Source organism: Hyla sarda, chromosome 4 (genome assembly GCF_029499605.1).
Source record: "Hyla sarda isolate aHylSar1 chromosome 4, aHylSar1.hap1, whole genome shotgun sequence".
NCBI lineage: Eukaryota > Metazoa > Chordata > Amphibia > Anura > Hylidae > Hyla > Hyla sarda.
The window spans coordinates 65,031,929-65,051,700 of NC_079192.1; the positions used below are offsets into that span (position 1 = coordinate 65,031,929).

Sequence of the window (19,772 nt, forward strand, 5' to 3'; positions counted from 1 at the left end):
CATGCCCGGACAGCCTTCGGCTGTCCGGGCATGCTGGGAGTTGTAGTTTTGCAACAGCTGGAGGCACACTGGTTGGGAAACACTGGTCTATAGAGTATATCCGTTCTTTTACTGGAGTATGAGTAACCCCAATAACATTCTGGTGGCAGGATCTCTGTTTAAATCTCCCTACAACTTGACTTACATGGAACTTCTAGCACATCTGTATCCTAATCTCTGTAGTCTTGGACTATGAAGTTGCGAGGAGATTTAGGCAGGTTGTGCTGCCGGAGCGTGCTTTAATGTGCGTAGGAGATACACCATATAATTGTAGATATCTACAAACCGTATCACAAGGAGGCTTGTCATTTGATGGCTTATCGGTGATCTTTGGTTTTACATAGGACTGCAGGCAAAAATGCTACATTAAAAGGTTTCTCAAAAAATTTAAAAATAAATACAGTGGTCCCTCAAGTTACAATATTAATTGGTTCTGGGACGACCATTGTATGTTGAGACCAGAACTCTATGGAAACCTGGTAATTGGTTCTGAAGCCCCAAAATGTCATCCAAAAATAGGAATAAGTGAGTATGAAAGAAAAATAAGTAGATAATTAATACAGATAAAGCAAATCCTTACATATACAGTGGTCCCTCAACATATGATATTAATTGGTTCCAGAAGAACCATCATATGTTGAAACCATCATATGTCGGGTACATATGTCTATGTAAAAATGGTAATTGGTTCTGGGGCCTCGAAACCATTGTATGTTGAATACATATCTCTATGGGAAACTGCTAATTGGTTCTGGGATGACCATTGTATGTGGAGTGTATGGGGAGTGTTTAACAAACCAGGGTGCCTCCAGCTGTTGCACAACTACAACTTCCAGCATGCATGTACAGCCTTTGACTGTCTGGACATGCTGAGAGTTATAGTTTTGCAACAGCTGGAGGCACACTGATAGGGAAACATTGATGTATGGGGTGTATAGTGTGTATATGTATTGTATGTGATGTGTGACATTGCATACAGTACTGTATAGTTCTTCAAATACCTTCAGGGGGGACAGAATGTCCTCCATTACGATCCTGCCGACTACAGCTCTATAGGAAAGGAAGGGGAGGGCAGCCAGCAGCTCATTGGATGCCTGCAGCAAGATGCTGCAGACTATTGGCTATGGCTGCACTGGGGGGCGGGGCTTACACGGAGCTCACAGTGGAAGCCTGCGTGAGTTAGCAGGACAGCATGTGAGGAACAGGAGGCAGAACGGGGCACACGGGGACATTAAACAACTATCTGTCAGTTGCTGAAGTTGTACGATGGCCCCGACACACAGCAGCATCATATGTCGATGCTGCCTTCAACATACGATGGGCTCTGAGAGGCCATCATATGTTGAAATGATCATATGTCGAGGCCATCATAAGTCGGGGGATCACTGTTAAAGTAATAAAGACTTGCTGGAAGCTGTAATCACTGTCTATTTCAGCCAAAGGCTGTCCGGGCATGCTGGGAGTTGTAGTTTTGCAACAGCTGGGGGCACCCTGCTTGGGAAACACTGGTCTATGTAGAGGACAGGAGCTTCTTCGGGGTCCTGTACAGTACACACAGTAAAAAAGTAACATGGAGCCGCCCTCACCTGGTGTCCAAAGGAGCAGCCAATCCTGGTACAGGTAAAGTGTACAGAACATATAATACCTCCCTGTACTGTAAGGGGCGCTACCAGACATCAGTCAGTGCATACACTTCAGTAACACAGGTGTTTTACCAGTAAATGCCCATTCTGATTGGTCAGTTCTTCCGGCCATTGACATTTCGCAGATCTGGACTGTCTGTAGCATTGTATGTTGAGTCTGGTTTCAACTTACAATGGTCCAGAAAAGACCATTGTATGTTGAGGCCATTGTAAGTTGAGGGATCACTATATATATATATATAATATAATATAATGTGTGTGTATATATTGGTATATGTGTATGTGTGTGTGTATATATATGTATATGTGTATGTATATATGTGTATATATATATATATATATATATATATATATATATATATATAATATATTATGTATATATAATATATTATGTGTGTGTGTGTATATGTAGTCCCACGTAAGACAAGAAAATATACCAAATTACAAACATGGCCTATAAATACCTTTTTAATACAGTGATGAATTTTAGCAGAGGACATGATAAAGGGGTTACCTGAAGATTACAACATATTCCTTATCTACTGGATAAGAAGGAACAAGCTGATCAATCTCTATCCCAGTGTTTCCCAACCAGGGTGCCTCCAGCAGTTGCCAAACTACAGATTTTAGCATGCCTGTTTCTCTGAGATAAGCGGCACTATAGGAGTCTGGCACGCTAATCCTTCTCTCCCTATGGTAGTAAACATACACCGCAGGCATTCTACCTGTCCTGTTCTTGCTTGATTTATTAAATTTGGGCTTTTGTATAACTAAAGGCTACTTAATAAAATGTTAAAAAATAAAGGGTATAGTAAAGAAAACTGCCTAAAAGGAAAAACCCTATTTCCAGGGCGCTAGAAGAAGTGAAAGCTGTGCTGTAGTATGAGCTGCGCCTCGTCATGTGACCGCGCACCTATTATGTCAAGTCATACAGCGCACAGTTTTATAGCCTGCTGGATAGAGTTGTGCAACAGGAACGTGTTCTACTTTCCATGCTCCTTATCAATTCCTTCAAGGACACCACCTGCGTCTCGTAGTGCATTATGTGCATAGGCTAATGTTATAAGGAACAGAACTGGTTAATGAAAAAAGGAAGTGGCCCTTGTAACACAGAGTAATACATTTATTATTAGCCTCCGTGCTTCCTACAGTGGAAAGTTCTTCTTTCTGCAGCTTCTGTTCTTTTACATTTGCTGCTGAGGTTTTGAAAGATCTGATCAGGGGGTCAGTAAATGTATAAATAGCCCCCCATAAAGATGACCATACACAGGCACCGTCAGTCGGTGAGCTATATGGACCCCCAAAGTGCTATAAGCACTTTAAAATAAGATGGGTGTCAGATATATTAGACCTATCAGTGAGACTGACTGTGTAAGCCTCCTACTCCAGTGTAGGAACACTTATCCATTATCCAAAGCATAGGCGATAAGTGTCTGATTGCGGGGTGGGGGGGGGGGGGGGGGGTCCGACCGCCTGGACCACCCATGATCTTCTGCACGACACCCCGGCAGTCTAGAGGAAGCATTTGGGTATCTCCAGCTCTCCCATAGAGCTACATAGAGGGGGCATGTTGGCCGCAGCTTCACGCAGGGAGTAGACAGCTCCGTTCCTGTGGTCGGCCAAGGCGTTATTTAAGAGATTGTGGGGGTACCAGCGGTCAGACGCGCTCGATCAGACACCTATCCCCTTTCCTTTTGGATAGGGGATAAGTGTTCCTACACCCGAGTACTCCTTTTAATGGCAGATGCTGTTAACATTAGCTGGTATCAGAGGTGTCTGGCAGCAGCTTTTTCCCCTCTCCCGAATCAGAAGACATGTATGTTTAGCTGAGCGTGCATGTGTATAGGGCAGTGTTTTCCAAACAGTGCATCTCCAGCTGTTGGGAAAACTACAATTCCAAACATGCCGGCATGCTGGGAGTTGTAGTTTTGCAACAGCTAGAGACACATTGTTTGGAAAACACTGTTATAGGGGATCAGGAGAGAACGCTTATCAGATGATCAAGCTTTTTGCTGACCGCTATCCTTTTGTGTAAGATCAATTCTACATATATGTTCTACCCTGTCGCTTGCTTGTGCTGGTCTATTGAGATCTAACCTTTTCCCTCCTTTACTCTCCAGCTCACGGATCAATACAATGGACAGAGCAATAACTTTAACGGTGGAAACTTTGCATATAATCAGACTATGAGTGGGGTAAGCAGAAAGCATTCCTGTGGAAAAAATGTAAATGTGGCTTAAATATCTGCTGGGAGAGGGTAATGGTCGGGGGTAACTATAGGGGTGCAGAGGTAGTAGTTGCACCCAGGCCTTGTTGCCTGAGGGGCCTCACGGCATCTCTGCCCCCTGAGAAGGCACCAGTATTATACACGGGGCCCTGTTACAGGTTTTGCATTGGGGCCCAAAAGCTACATAAGTTTTGTTTCTGGTTATGGTGTATGAACATGTTCTGTACATATAGAAGAGACCTATGTAGACAAATCACTGTGGATTAAACGGGTACTCCAGCAGAAAACTTTTTTTTTTTTTTAAATCAACTGGTACCAGAAAGTTAAACAGATTTGTAAATTACTTCAATAAAAAAAAATCATAATCCTTCCAGGAATTATCAGCTGCTGTATACTACAGAGGAAGTCCTTTTCTTTTTGAATTTCTTTTCTGTCTGACCACAGTGCTCTCTGCTGACACCTCTGTCCGTATCTGGAACTGTCCAGAGCAGGATAGGTTTGCTGTGGGGATTTGCTCCTGCTCTGGACAGTTCCTGATACAGAAAGAGGTGTCAGCAGAGAGCACTGTGGTTAGACAGAAAATACATTTTAAAAAGAGAAAAACTTCCTGTGGAGCATACAGCAGCTGGAAGGATTAAGATTTTTTTTAATAGAAGTAATTTACAAATCTGTTTAACCGGAGTACCACTTTAATCCCATATCTACAGGTTCCCGTACACCTCCAATAGCTCTCCACGAAATGTTCTTTCAGTTGGCAGCTATTCCTTCTGACCTACCCCCATTGCACACTCAGCTTAGGTGTTTTCTATAGAGAGAAAGATGCTACTTTAAAGGGGTTATCCAGCAGGAGGGGGATTTTTTACAACTTTGCCCACGTAAAAGTGCATGAAAAAAAAAAGCAAACTTACTTCCTAACCTCCAGCAATGCCTCCAGTGTCCTGTTCTAGTCCCTGGCTGCACTCCTGCTGCTCTGAAATCATGATGCCCAAAATGTCCAACTGGGCGTAGTGAGTCAGTAAGTGGCTTAGGGGCACTGTGCCACTCCAGGCCTGGGGTCACATTTTCTGAGTGAAAGAGTGAATTATGGGACTGGAGCGGGACACCAAAAGCATTGCTGGAGGTATTTATATAATATATACTGTTTCCTGGGCAAAGTTGTGAAAAATCCACCTCCCGCTGGATAACCCCTTTAACTCCTGACTACAGCTTCTTTGTAGGGAGGATAAATGAATTGAGCATTAAAATTCAACATACCCTACCCTTCATTCTCCTGACTAGTTTTTCTGGTATGTATGATGGCTTTTTAAAGTGGTTATCCATAGACTAAAAATAAAGTTATATGTTGCTGGGGTCGATCTAAATAAAAAATACTTACCCTTCCTCTGCCCCCAGCAGCTTTGGCTCCTTCCTATTTCCAAGACAACAGTGAAGAGCTTGTCTTGAAAGTAGGGAGTAACTAGAGCTGTCAGGGACCGGATGACTCCACATAAGTAACCCCAGTGGTATTAGGTAGGCGAGGGTTTGTTTATTTATTTTTTGTCTCCAAATAGCCCCTGTAAGGTTAGGGGGTTGCATTAAAATTTTGGCATTCCTGCTGCTCCCAAGTAACCAGAATGTGTTTTTCTAAACTGGGGGATATGCACTGGTCACAAGTATTCTTGTTTTGGGATTCCTGTGAAACTTTCTTTACGTGTGAGTTGTAGGTATATTGCAATGATGCTGTGACCCACAGGCAATCCCATGGTGCCTTAGTCTATGATGTACATATGTCAATGCCTGTGATCATTGTATTGGACAATATGTTGGCTGAAGTGAAACCCCTTAAACAGCTACTTTTATACATGATTGAAGATCAAACCTTTGTCTTCCAGCCGGGGCGCCCCATGCCTGGATATCCCAGCTCTCCCTTACCAGGAAATCCTACACCACCTATGACACCTGGAAGCAGTGCACCGCCCTATATGTCACCAGGTCAAGATGTCAAGTCCCCATTTCTTCCTGATGTCAAACCTTCACACAACGCTTTGCACCAGTCTCCCACAGGTAAGTCTTCAGATCTTTTTGTATCACCGCCATTATAAACTCCTAGGCTGGATATAAGGTTATTGTGACTCTTTATCTATAGGGGCCTCCAATGATGAGCTGAGACTGACATTCCCGGTACGGGATGGCATTGTTCTGGAACCATTCAGATTGCAGCACAACCTAGCAGTCAGTAACCACGTATATCACCTGCGGGAATCTGTCTATAAGACACTTATGATGAGGTATGCTTACGCCAAAGTATTTTTGAATGTGCCATGTGGTTAACGTCAGAGTTGTACTTTGTTGTGCCCCTTATGCCGTTTACACTTGGTATTACAGTGTTACATTGTTGTCTTGCTCTTAGGCCCGATCTAGAGCTGCAGTTTAAGTGTTACCATCATGAGGATCGACAGATGAACACAAACTGGCCTTGTTCTGTACAAGTCAGTGTGAACTCCACACCTCTGAGTATTGAGCGGGGGGACAACAAAACTTCCCATAAACCCCTCTACCTGAAGCAAGTGTGCCAGCCTGGCCGAAACAGCATCCAGATCACAGTCAGTGCCTGCTGCTGTGTAAGTACAGTGTACCCCTTATGGTAGAGAGGGAATGGAGAGATGGATGGGAGAAGAAAAGATTAATAACTCTGCCTGAATGAGGACCCCACAAATTCTAAATAACATCTAAAAATACAATTGGTCTAATGTTAGATCTACACAATGGTGCATAGGTTGACTCTTATAATGGCCGAGTGCCAAAACCCACACTCAGGTCTTTACCTGAACTAATAGAATTGATCCCTATAATGCTGCTGGTTTAAATAGGTTTTCCAGATACATAACATTTTTGATATGGTGCTGGGGCCACTCACTGACTGAGGCAGGCTGAGTGGGCCATTACTGCTGAGACGGGTCTGTCTCGGAAGATGTCACAGCGTGGGGAACAGGTAGAAGAGTATGCTTCCTTTTTTTAAAAATGGCAACCCAGCACTATATTAATATTACTATGTTTCCAGAATACCCTTTTAAGTTATTAAGTCTGCAGTCCAATTCAGCCATAATACGCGCTCAATGCACATGTGAAAATAGCTTTATCCTGGAAAGTAAGAAACCTCGTGTGATGCACTAATAAAATACATCACAATCTGTGTACATCCCTGCATTATATGTAGGTGCTATATACAGTGACCCCTCGACCTACGATGGCACATACGATAATTTCAACATGCGATGGCCTCTCAGAGGCCATCGCATGTTGAAGGCAGCATCAACATACAATACTTTTTTATGTCGGAGCAATGGCATAAATGGCTATCCGGCAGCGCAGACTGCTTCAGCTGCCACTGGATAGCCGTTTACAGTGCCCCGTGAGTTCCGGTGATGTCTCTTACCTGTCCTCGGGCTCCGGCGCGTCCTCTTCAGGATCCTCTGCATCGTCAGTGCTCTCCTTCAACGTCATCACCTCGCTGCGCACACCGTCCCGTCATCCAATAGGAGCGGCGTGCGTAACGACATGATGGCGGGGACGGAGAGCGCGGATGCCGGGGAAGCAGAGGCCTTGCCGGAGCGTCGTGGACACCTCGGGGACGTGGCGACAGTGATGTACGGTGACATCCCGGGCAGCGGTGATGAGCGGTGACGGTCCGGAGCGGTCGGGGACAACTTCCAATACCAGTGGTCTACAACCTGCGGACCTCCTAGATGTTGCAAAACTACAACACCCAGCATGCCCGGACAGCCAACGGCTGTCCGGGCATGCTGGGTGTTGTAGTTTTGCAACATCTGGAGGTCCGCAGGTTGTAGACCACTGTCCTATACTTTTACATTGCACAGATCCCTCAACATACGATGATTTCAACAAACGATGGTCCGTTTGGAACGGATTACCATCGTATGTTGAGGGACCACTGTATATGTCTGGTGTATTATTTAAATCAACCATCCCACCTGTATATGTCTGGTGTAGTATTTAAATCAACCATCCCACCCCCATCCACCCCAAAGTTAGTAACATCAGTCTTCTGGGGCCTTTGTATTCAGGAGTCATAAAAACGAATTCACCATTTGGTGGACTCGTGTATACGTGGTAATAAGATTGGATAAACAGCCTTGAAACCATTCATTGCAAACTGGACACGCTCTAAAGGCTCCAGCAAGGAGATGTCTCACCGGCCCACTCCCATAATTAAAGGATTAGTCTCCAAACTGGAAATTAGGGAGAGTTCAAGAGGTTTTACAACAATAAGAATGCTGTTTACCTGCTGAGTCTGCTCCTCCGTGGGACCTGCCTGGTGTCTTGAACTCCTCGGCATGGTTGGTAACACGGGTATGTGCGGTTTCGAGCCGGTTCCAACCTGTCATCACTGACGGTTATATGGAAACTCTGCTTGGTCAATGTCTGTAATGGGTAAAGGGGCCTACAACCAACCCCCCCCCCCTCCCTTCATTCCTGATTATGACAAGATGAAAGGGAGACATTTTGTACATTTTATATGTGTGTTTTTGGGTTCAAATATAACTTTTTTTTTTTCTTTTTACTTCTTAGTCTCATCTATTTGTGCTGCAACTGGTTCACCGCCCATCTGTAAGGTCTGTCCTGCAGGGTCTGATAAAGAAGAGGCTTCTCCCTGCAGAACACTGCATCACCAAAAGTAATAGCAGTGCTCCATATGTCTCTTGTTGTTATACTGCGCTCCTCTGTTCTGCCCTTTCATTTTCATAGTTTGTAAGGCTGGAAAAATACAGGCTGAACTGGATGTACATCTATTACCCTATAGTGTTGATATAGAACAGTGTTTCCCAACCAGGGTGCCGCCATCTGTTGCAAACCTACAACACTCAGAATGCTAGGACAGCTGTTGGCTGTCTGGGCATGCTGAAAGTTGTGGTTTTGAAACAGCTGGAGGCACCCTGGTTGGGAAATATTGATCTAGAGGAAGGCAGAAAAAAACATTAGGTAGAAAGAAACAATTTTTCCTAATTTTAGGGGGAAAAATTGCTCAAAAACTTGGCTTTATTCCATAAATGGCAAACACATTAGGACAATGGAACAGAATATGGCGCGTTTTAGGTGTCTTGCACCCTTATTCCAGGGTAAAAATAGGTCATGGGAGAAATATCTGTACTGCCCCCTGATATATTTATATTATAAGTCTTTGATCCCTCTCCAGCTCCACTATATCTTTCTTGTACACTGGTGCCCAGTACTGTACACAGTATTCTATGTGTGGTCTGACTAGTGATTTGTACAGCGGTAGAATTATTTCCTTGTCGTGGGCATCTATGACCCTAAGACACCCAAGTCCTTTTCCAAGTCAGTCGTCCCAAGTTTTCTCCCATTTAATACATAATCCCAGCCCGGATTTTTCTTCCCCATGTGCATTACCTTACATTTATCAGTGATGAACCTCATCTGCCACTTCCCAGCTCAACCTTCCAAACTATCCACATCCATTTCCTATTTTGTTCTCTTTACACACTAAGCTGAGCCATCTCTTCTTTGCTCACTTTCTATTTAATTATTTCACAGTTAAAAGAAATTTTAGCAATGGCAGCATCCCTGGGACTCCTGGGCCCAATGGTGAGGATGGTGTGGAGCAGACGGCTATCAAGGTGTCCCTAAAATGTCCAATCACCTTCCGAAGAATTCAGCTTCCTGCCAGGGGCCATGATTGTAGACACATCCAGGTAAATGACTAGTGATATGTTTTTCCTTTTTCCCTTACCATTTATACCACGTACTGTTTATTTGCATATACCGTAAAATCTCCCTTAGTGGACAGTTTTTAATTCCCCGGCAAGGTCTTATAAGACTTAATATATTTGCACTCTCCGAATAGGGGATGTTCCCAATAGCAGACACACACACCCAAAAGGGGACAATAGGGGGCAAAACACTCCTATTAGAGGACAAAAAACCCCATTGGCGGACAACCAGGAGTATACACCAGCCCTACACAGGGCCGCCGTCAAGGGGTACAGTCAATACCCCAGTAAGGGGCCCTGGCTCCCGCAGTGGTCTCTTGCTTCTGTACATCCGCCGGTCACATGAGTGAGTGTCCGCTATTGGGAGAGTCTACTGTAGTCTGTTTTTTTGCTGTCCTCTGACCATATTCATGTGTTTCTTCTGAGCGACTCTGTATGCAGGAATCTACTAACAAGCTTTTTATTTTTTACCCTCCAGTGTTTTGATCTGGAATCCTACCTGCAGCTGAACTGTGAACGTGGGACCTGGAGATGCCCTGTGTGCAAGTAAGGCTGACCATACATGTTCTATAGTTGGGTTACTCCTCCACCCCTTAGGTGGTCAGTAGAGATGAGCGAACTTACAGTAAATTCGATTCGTCACGAACTTCTCGGCTCAGCAGTTGATGCTTATCCTGCGTAAATTAGTTCAGCCTTCAGGTGCTCCGGTGGGCTGGAAAAGGTGGATACATTCCTAGGAAAGGGTCTCCTCCGACTGTATCCACCTTTTCCAGCCCCCCGGAACACCTGAAAGCTGAACTCATTTATGCAGGATAAGTCATCAACTGCCGAGCCGAGAAGTTCGTGACGAATCGAATTTACTGTAAGTTCGCTCATCTCTAGTGGTCAGCTGGCCTACCTGCAGTTTGTCTAATGATGAATCTATTTTTTTTTTTCCCTCCATATTGCCGTATAACAACAATTTGTGTGTGACTATTTTATAATCCTTCCTTTCATACAACTTTTTATACCACTGATGACTGTTCAGTAGCTTGGAAAGTTGTTTTCAAGGATTTGCCACCAGCATGGTAGGGTTTTCTCCAACCAAGAGAAGTGCACCATTGGCACTGGATCAAGCAAGCATTTTATAGATCATCACACCAATAACTTTGCAGGTCAATCAATCCCCATTAAAATATTTTTTATCAGTAATCTCTTCCTGCTTTCTCACTAGCCAAATATTGTTATGGTTGCAGAAACTTGTATGGGACACACTATCTTATTGCTAAGCTGGTAATGGGCCCCAGTATACAGACCATTAAATGCTCAAAGTAATGTATTCATTGGGTGCTATTGCCATTCCAAAGCATGATTTGGGTCAGGAGGGGACCATGTAGATGCGGCCAGGTTAATTGTGTGCCAAAAAAGTCACTAACAGCTATCTTATAGACCGTATAAAATAGTGATCAAGAAATGCAATATTTTAAAAGGTAAAGAGGTGGCATTTAAAGAATCCAATTTGAAAACTTTTATTCACTTATGAGTATTTAAAAAAAAATAAAAAGCAACATTTTTTTTTTTCTCCAAACCTTCTTGAAGTGCTACTTTGGAATATTTGATTCAAGGCCAGGGTCAGTCCTTGGTAAACAGAGCACCCACTGTAGAACTACAAGTCCCAGCACTGTGTCAATTATAAGTTGTTGGAGTGTGATACGGAAATGTATACTAAGATAGATAAAGACAAATAGAATTGTGTTGCTGTAGTGTAATGACTTACTGATGAGGTTGTAGTACCTACTAACAGACAGTAGATGGTGCTAGATAATCATAGGTGACGTTTCACGTTGTGTTGTAATAATTGTAATTTACTTTATATATTGCAACATCAAATTATGCAACACTTTGCAATTTTAGGGGTACAAATAAAGGCAAAAATCAAACATTACACAATAAATATTCAACTTAGGGCCCTGGTCACGATTGCATACAGTCTATGAATCAGGTTGTTTGATAGTTGATGAAGTTAAAGTAGATTTATGAAAGTGATTTTAAAATTTTAAAACTTGCCTTTTTATTAATTTTTTTTTTTTTTGTAAACCTTTCCTGCAACATCTATTATGTAAGCGTAGCTTATTGGATATAAGTCATTATTAATATTTTGGTGTAACGCAGTATGCTAAAATCCAATGACTGCACCATAATATATCACTGGTAAATGCTTGTGAATGATGTGGATTATATCTTTGTTTTGCAGTAAAACTGCCCTGTTAGAAGGATTAGAAGTTGACCAGTACATGCTGGGAACCTTGCTGTATATCCAGAAGTAAGTACTGCCATGGTACTTATGTGTGTTTGTGATTATATATAGTAGTACTGCCAGGGTATCCTATGTGTTTGTGATCAGGGTATCCTATGTGTATTTGATATACAGTTGTACTGCCATGGTATTATATATGTGTTTGTGATTATATACAGTGACCCCCCAACCTACGATGGCCCCGACATACGATCATTTCAACATACGATGGCCTCTCAGAGGCCATCGCATGTTGAAGGCAGCATCAACATACGATGCTTTTGTATGTCGGGGCCATCGCATAAACGGCTATCCGGCAGCGCAGACTGCTTCAGCTGCCACCGGATAGCCGTTTACGGTGCCCTGTGTGCTGCGGTGATGATCACTTACCTGTCCTCGGGGCTCCGGAGTGTCATCTTGGGGATCCCCTGCACCGCTGGCGCTCTCCATCTTCATCATCACGTCGCTGCGCACACCGTCCCGTCATCCAATATGAGCGGTGTGCGTAGTGACGTGATGGCGGCAACGGAGAGCGAGGATCCTCGGGAAGCAGAGACCTCTGGAGTGGCGGGGACACGGCGACAGCGATGGAAGGCGACATCCAGGGGACCGCATCCTGGTCCGGAGCGGCGGGAACAGGTGAGTATTACGTCCTATACTTTACATTGCCTCAACTAACGATGGTTCATTTGGAACGGATTATCATCGTATGTTGAGGGATCACTGTATAGTTATGTCAGGGTATTATGTGTGTCTGTGATCATATATAGTTGTAATGCTTGGGTAATATACGTGTGTATGTAATGATATATAGTTATGTCGGGGTATTATGTGTGTATGTAATGATATATAGTTATGTCAGGGTATTATGTGTGTATGTAATGATATATAGTTATGTCAGGGTATTATGTGTGTATGTAATGATATATAGTTATGTCAGGGTATTATACGTGTGTATGTAATGATATATAGTTATGTCGGGGTATTATACCTGTGTATGTAATGATATATAGTTATGTCAGGGTATTATATGTGTGTATGTAATGATATATAGTTATGTCGGGGTATTATACGTGTGTATGTAATGATATATAGTTATGTCGGGGTATTATATGTGTGTATGTAATGATATATAGTTATGTCGGGGTATTATACGTGTGTATGTAATGATATATAGTTTTGTCGGGGTATTATACGTGTGTATGTAATGATATATAGTTATGTCGGGGTATTATACGTGTGTATGTAATGATATATAGTTATGTCAGGGTATTATACGTGTGTATGTAATGATATATAGTTATGTCGGGGTATTATACCTGTGTATGTAATGATATATAGTTATGTCAGGGTATTATACGTGTGTATGTAATGATATATAGTTATGTCGGGGTATTATATGTGTGTATGTAATGATATATAGTTATGTCAGGGTATTATACGTGTGTATGTAATGATATATAGTTTTGTCGGGGTATTATACGTGTGTATGTAATGATATATAGTTTTGTCGGGGTATTATACGTGTGTATGTAATGATATATAGTTATGTCGGGGTATTATATGTGTGTATGTAATGATATATAGTTATGTCAGGGTATTATACGTGTGTATGTAATGATATATAGTTTTGTCGGGGTATTATACGTGTGTATGTAATGATATATAGTTATGTCGGGGTATTATACGTGTGTATGTAATGATATATAGTTATGTCGGGGTATTATACGTGTGTATGTAATGATATATAGTTATGTCAGGGTATTATACGTGTGTATGTAATGATATATAGTTATGTCAGGGTATTATGTGTGTATGTAATGATATATAGTTATGTCGGGGTATTATATGTGTGTATGTAATGATATATAGTTATGTCAGGGTATTATACGTGTGTATGTAATGATATATAGTTATGTCGGGGTATTATATGTGTGTATGTAATGATATATAGTTATGTCAGGGTATTATACGTGTGTATGTAATGATATATAGTTTTGTCGGGGTATTATACGTGTGTATGTAATGATATATAGTTATGTCGGGGTATTATATGTGTGTATGTAATGATATATAGTTATGTCAGGGTATTATATGTGTGTATGTAATGATATATAGTTATGTCGGTATTATACGTGTGTATGTAATGATATATAGTAATGTCGGGGTATCCTATATGTGTTTGTGATCATCTGTAGTTGGGGATTTTAGCTGTTTCTGTATCTAAATACATAGAATTTAGGACTTTTTATAAAACCTTATTGTGTTCTTTGCCCTAGCTCTGACTATGAAGAGATCACCATTGATCCTTCCTGTTGCTGGAAGCCGGTCCCTGTGAAGCCAGACACCCACGTGAAGGAAGAGTCAGATGGACCTGTACTCAAGCGCTGTCGAAGTCTGAGCCCAGCGCACATGGTTATGCCAAATGTTATGGAAATGATCGCTGCTCTGGGACCAAATTCTTCTCCCTTCAATAGTATGCAGTCAGGGGGCGGTGTGCGGACAGACTACAGCGGCCAACAAGGTGAGTAACAGGAGGTCCTTATGCATTATTGGGACTGGCATTTTGTTTGTATTAGTGGCTCCTTGAAGATCTTGTCTTTGTGGTGGAATATAGTCGCCTTGTGTACAAACCTAAGTTGGGAAAAGAACCAAATGGCAAAATAAACCAGATTTATAGAGCAGGAGATGAAAGTAGAAAGACATGATATTGGATGTGTATTTAGTGACCCAACACATCCTTACTAACCTCCAAAAAGATAAGCCACAGTGGTAAGGACCTCATAGGGGAAAAGAGCAGGTCTGGAGCCTATACTGCGGCTTCAAAAAGCTGACTGATCTCTTTATAACTTGGCACTTTAATGATATGTCATTCTGCAGAAGAATATTTCTGGCTGCAATGCATGGACTGGGCTACACATTCAATTATATGGCATACAGAGGTACCGTATATGTCTGGGCTACACATTCATTTATATGTACATATGTACCGTATATGTCTGGGCTACACATTCAATTATATGGCATACAGATGTACCGTATATGTCTGGGCTACACATTCATTTATATGTACATATGTACCGTATATGTCTGGGCTACACATTCATTTATATGTACATATGTACCGTATATGTCTGGGCTACACATTCAATTATATGTACATATGTACCGTATATGTCTGGGCTACACATTCATTTATATGTACATATGTACCGTATATGTCTGGGCTACACATTCATTTATATGTACATATGTACCGTATATGTCTGGGCTACACATTCATTTATATGTACATATGTACCGTATATGTCTGGGCTACACATTCATTTATATGTACATATGTACCGTATATGTCTGGGCTACACATTCAATTATATGGCATACAGATGTACCGTATATGTCTGGGCTACACATTCATTTATATGTACATATGTACCGTATATGTCTGGGCTACACATTCATTTATATGTACATATGTACCGTATATGTCTGGGCTACACATTCATTTATATGGCATACATATGTACCGTATATGTCTGGGCTACACATTCATTTATATGTACATATGTACCGTATATGTCTGGGCTATACATTCATTTATATGGCATACATATGTACCGTATATGTCTGGGCTACACATTCATTTATATGTACATATGTACCGTATATGTCTGGGCTACACATTCATTTATATGTACATATGTACCGTATATGTCTGGGCTACACATTCAATTATATGGCATACAGATGTACCGTATATGTCTGGGCTACACATTCATTTATATGTACATATGTACCGTATATGTCTGGGCTACACATTCATTTATATGTACATATGTACCGTATATGTCTGGGCTACACATTCATTTATATGGCATACATATGTACCGTATATGTCTGGGCTACACATTCATTTATATGTACATATGTACCGTATATGTCTGGGCTATACATTCATTTATATGGCATACATATGTACCGTATATGTCTGGGCTACACATTCATTTATATGGCATACATATGTACCGTATATGTCTGGGCTATACATTCATTTATATGGCATACATATGTACCGTATATGTCTGGGCTACACATTCATTTATATGGCATACATATGTACCGTATATGTCTGGGCTACACATTCATTTATATGTACATATGTACCGTATATGTCTGGGCTACACATTCATTTATATGTACATATGTACCGTATATGTCTGGGCTACACATTCATTTATATGTACATATGTACCGTATATGTCTGGGCTACACATTCAATTATATGGCATACATATGTACCGTATATGTCTGGGCTACACATTCATTTATATGTACATATGTACCGTATATGTCTGGGCTACACATTCATTTATATGTACATATGTACCGTATATGTCTGGGCTACACATTCAATTATATGGCATACATATGTACCGTATATGTCTGGTCTACACATTCATTTATATGTACATATGTACCGTATATGTCTGGGCTATACATTCATTTATATGGCATACATATGTACCGTATATGTCTGGGCTACACATTCATTTATATGGCATACATATGTACCGTATATGTCTGGGCTACACATTCATTTATATGTACATATGTACCGTATATGTCTGGGCTATACATTCATTTATATGGCATACATATGTACCGTATATGTCTGGGCTACACATTCAATTATATGTACATATGTACCGTATATGTCTGGGCTACACATTCATTTATATGGCATACATATGTACCGTATATGTCTGGGCTACACATTCATTTATATGTACATATGTACCGTATATGTCTGGGCTACACATTCATTTATATGTACATATGTACCGTATATGTCTGGGCTACACATTCATTTATATGTACATATGTACCGTATATGTCTGGGCTACACATTCAATTATATGGCATACATATGTACCGTATATGTCTGGGCTACACATTCATTTATATGTACATATGTACCGTATATGTCTGGGCTACACATTCATTTATATGTACATATGTACCGTATATGTCTGGGCTACACATTCAATTATATGGCATACATATGTACCGTATATGTCTGGTCTACACATTCATTTATATGTACATATGTACCGTATATGTCTGGGCTATACATTCATTTATATGGCATACATATGTACCGTATATGTCTGGGCTACACATTCATTTATATGGCATACATATGTACCGTATATGTCTGGGCTACACATTCATTTATATGTACATATGTACCGTATATGTCTGGGCTACACATTCATTTATATGTACATATGTACCGTATATGTCTGGGCTACACATTCATTTATATGTACATATGTACCGTATATGTCTGGGCTACACATTCATTTATATGTACATATGTACCGTATATGTCTGGGCTACACATTCATTTATATGTACATATGTACCGTATATGTCTGGGCTACACATTCATTTATATGTACATATGTACCGTATATGTCTGGGCTACACATTCAATTATATGGCATACATATGTACCATATATGTCTGGGCTACACATTCATTTATATGTACATATGTACCGTATATGTCTGGGCTACACATTCATTTATATGTACATATGTACCGTATATGTCTGGTCTACACATTCATTTATATGTACATATGTACCGTATATGTCTGGGCTACACATTCATTTATATGTACATATGTACCGTATATGTCTGGTCTACACATTCATTTATATGTACATATGTACCGTATATGTCTGGGCTACACATTCATTTATATGTACATATGTACCGTATATGTCTGGGCTACACATTCATTTATATGTACATATGTACCGTATATGTCTGGGCTACACATTCAATTATATGGCATACATATGTACCATATATGTCTGGGCTACACATTCATTTATATGTACATATGTACCGTATATGTCTGGGCTACACATTCATTTATATGTACATATGTACCGTATATGTCTGGGCTACACATTCAATTATATGTACATATGTACTGTATATGTCTGGGCTACACATTCATTTATATGTACATATGTACCGTATATGTCTGGGCTACACATTCATTTATATGTACATATGTACCGTATATGTCTGGTCTACACATTCATTTATATGTACATATGTACCGTATATGTCTGGGCTACACATTCAATTATATGGCATACATATGTACCGTATATGTCTGGGCTACACATTCATTTATATGTACATATGTACCGTATATGTCTGGGCTACACATTCAATTATATGGCATACATATGTACCGTATATGTCTGGGCTACACATTCATTTATATGTACATATGTACCGTATATGTCTGGGCTACACATTCAATTATATGGCATACATATGTACCATATATGTCTGGGCTACACATTCAATTATATGTACATATGTACCGTATTTTTCGCCGTATAAGACGCACTTTTTGTTCCCCAAAACTGGGGGGAAAAAGTCGGTGCGTCTTATACAGCGAATACACCCCTATCGCGGCGGTCCCTGCGGCCATCAACGGCCAGGACCCGCGGCTAATACAGGACATCACCGATCGTGGTGATGCCCTGTATTAACCCGTCAGACGCGGCGATCAAAGCTGACCGCCGCGTCTGAAGGGAAAGTGACACTAAGTTGGCTGTTCAGTCGGGCTGTTCAGGACCGCCGCGATCTCACCGCGGCGGCCCCGAACAGCCCGACTAAATAGCCGGGTTAGTGCTTACAGGACACCGGGGGGGACCTTACCTGCCTCCTCGGTGTCTGCTCCGTGCCGGGATCCCCTGTATGGCCGGCGCTCTCCTTCCTCGTCATCACATCGTTGCGTACGTGCGTCGGCGTGCGTAACAACGTGATGGCGGCGACCGAGAGCGAGGATACCCGGCCGGCAGCAGAGACGTTCCAGAGCGACGGGGACACAGAGACAGCGATGGAGCAACATCCAGGGCAGCGGTGACGGGTCCGGAGCGGCGGGGACACGCGAGTATTACCTCCTATGCAGTGGTCTTCAATCTGCGGACCTCCAGATGTTGCAAAACTACAACTCCCAGCATGCACAGACAGCCAACGGCTGTCCAGGCATGCTGGGAGTTGTAGTTTTGCAACATCTGGAGGTCCGCAGGTTGAAGACCACTATTGGGTTCAAAATCTTTATTTTTTTAGATTTTGCACAAATAAATTGGGTGCGTCTTATACGCCGGTGCGTCCTATAGGACGAAAAATACGGTAATATGTCTGGGCTAAAAGACATCAGATCGTCATGTTGGGAGTTTTTTTTTCATAAAGACAATTACTTTTTTTATACAAAGTCATTTTAACTTATCACTGCATGTCCCTCTCCTGGGACCACTATTAGATGTTGGGTCCACCAGAGCAAAAGCCATTAAAGGGGTACTCCGGTGGAAAACTTTTTTTTTTTTTTTAATTAACTAACTTGTGTTAGAAAGTTAAACAGATTTGTAAATTACTTATTTAAAAAAAAACTTAATTTCCTCTGTAGTATTCAGCAGCTAAGTAGTACTGGAAGGATTATTTTCTTTTTGGAACACAGTGCTCTCTGCTGACATCTCTGTCCATTTTAGGAACTGTCTGTAGCAGCATATGTTTGCTATGGGGATTTTCTCCTACTCTGGACAGTTCTTAAAATGGACAGAGATGTCAGCGAAGAGCACTGTGCTCATGATGTCAGCAGAGAGCTCTGTATTCCGAAAATAAAATGATTAGCTCTGTAGTATTCAGCAGCTAATAAGTACTGGAAGGATTAAGATTTTTTAATAGAAGTCATTTACAAATCTGTTTAACATTCTGGCACCAGTTGATTTAAAAAAATAAAGTTTTCGACTGGAGTACCCCTTTAAT

At 41.4% G+C, this 19,772-nt stretch overlaps 1 protein-coding gene across 3 annotated transcripts in view; it reads left to right on the top strand.

Annotated features, from left to right (window-relative positions):
* Window positions 1–19,772, top strand: part of ZMIZ2 (zinc finger MIZ-type containing 2) — an 88,901-nt gene that overhangs the window by 58,760 nt on the left and 10,369 nt on the right. For all 3 annotated transcript variants that reach the window (XM_056571243.1, XM_056571245.1, XM_056571244.1), the window contains exons 8-16: window positions 3,803–3,877; window positions 5,781–5,952; window positions 6,035–6,176; window positions 6,299–6,509; window positions 8,479–8,584; window positions 9,463–9,620; window positions 10,117–10,184; window positions 11,872–11,940; window positions 14,193–14,437. In XM_056571243.1, coding sequence (XP_056427218.1) covers window positions 3,803–3,877; window positions 5,781–5,952; window positions 6,035–6,176; window positions 6,299–6,509; window positions 8,479–8,584; window positions 9,463–9,620; window positions 10,117–10,184; window positions 11,872–11,940; window positions 14,193–14,437 — 1,246 coding nt within the window. The remainder of the gene's footprint in view (window positions 1–3,802; window positions 3,878–5,780; window positions 5,953–6,034; window positions 6,177–6,298; window positions 6,510–8,478; window positions 8,585–9,462; window positions 9,621–10,116; window positions 10,185–11,871; window positions 11,941–14,192; window positions 14,438–19,772) is intronic.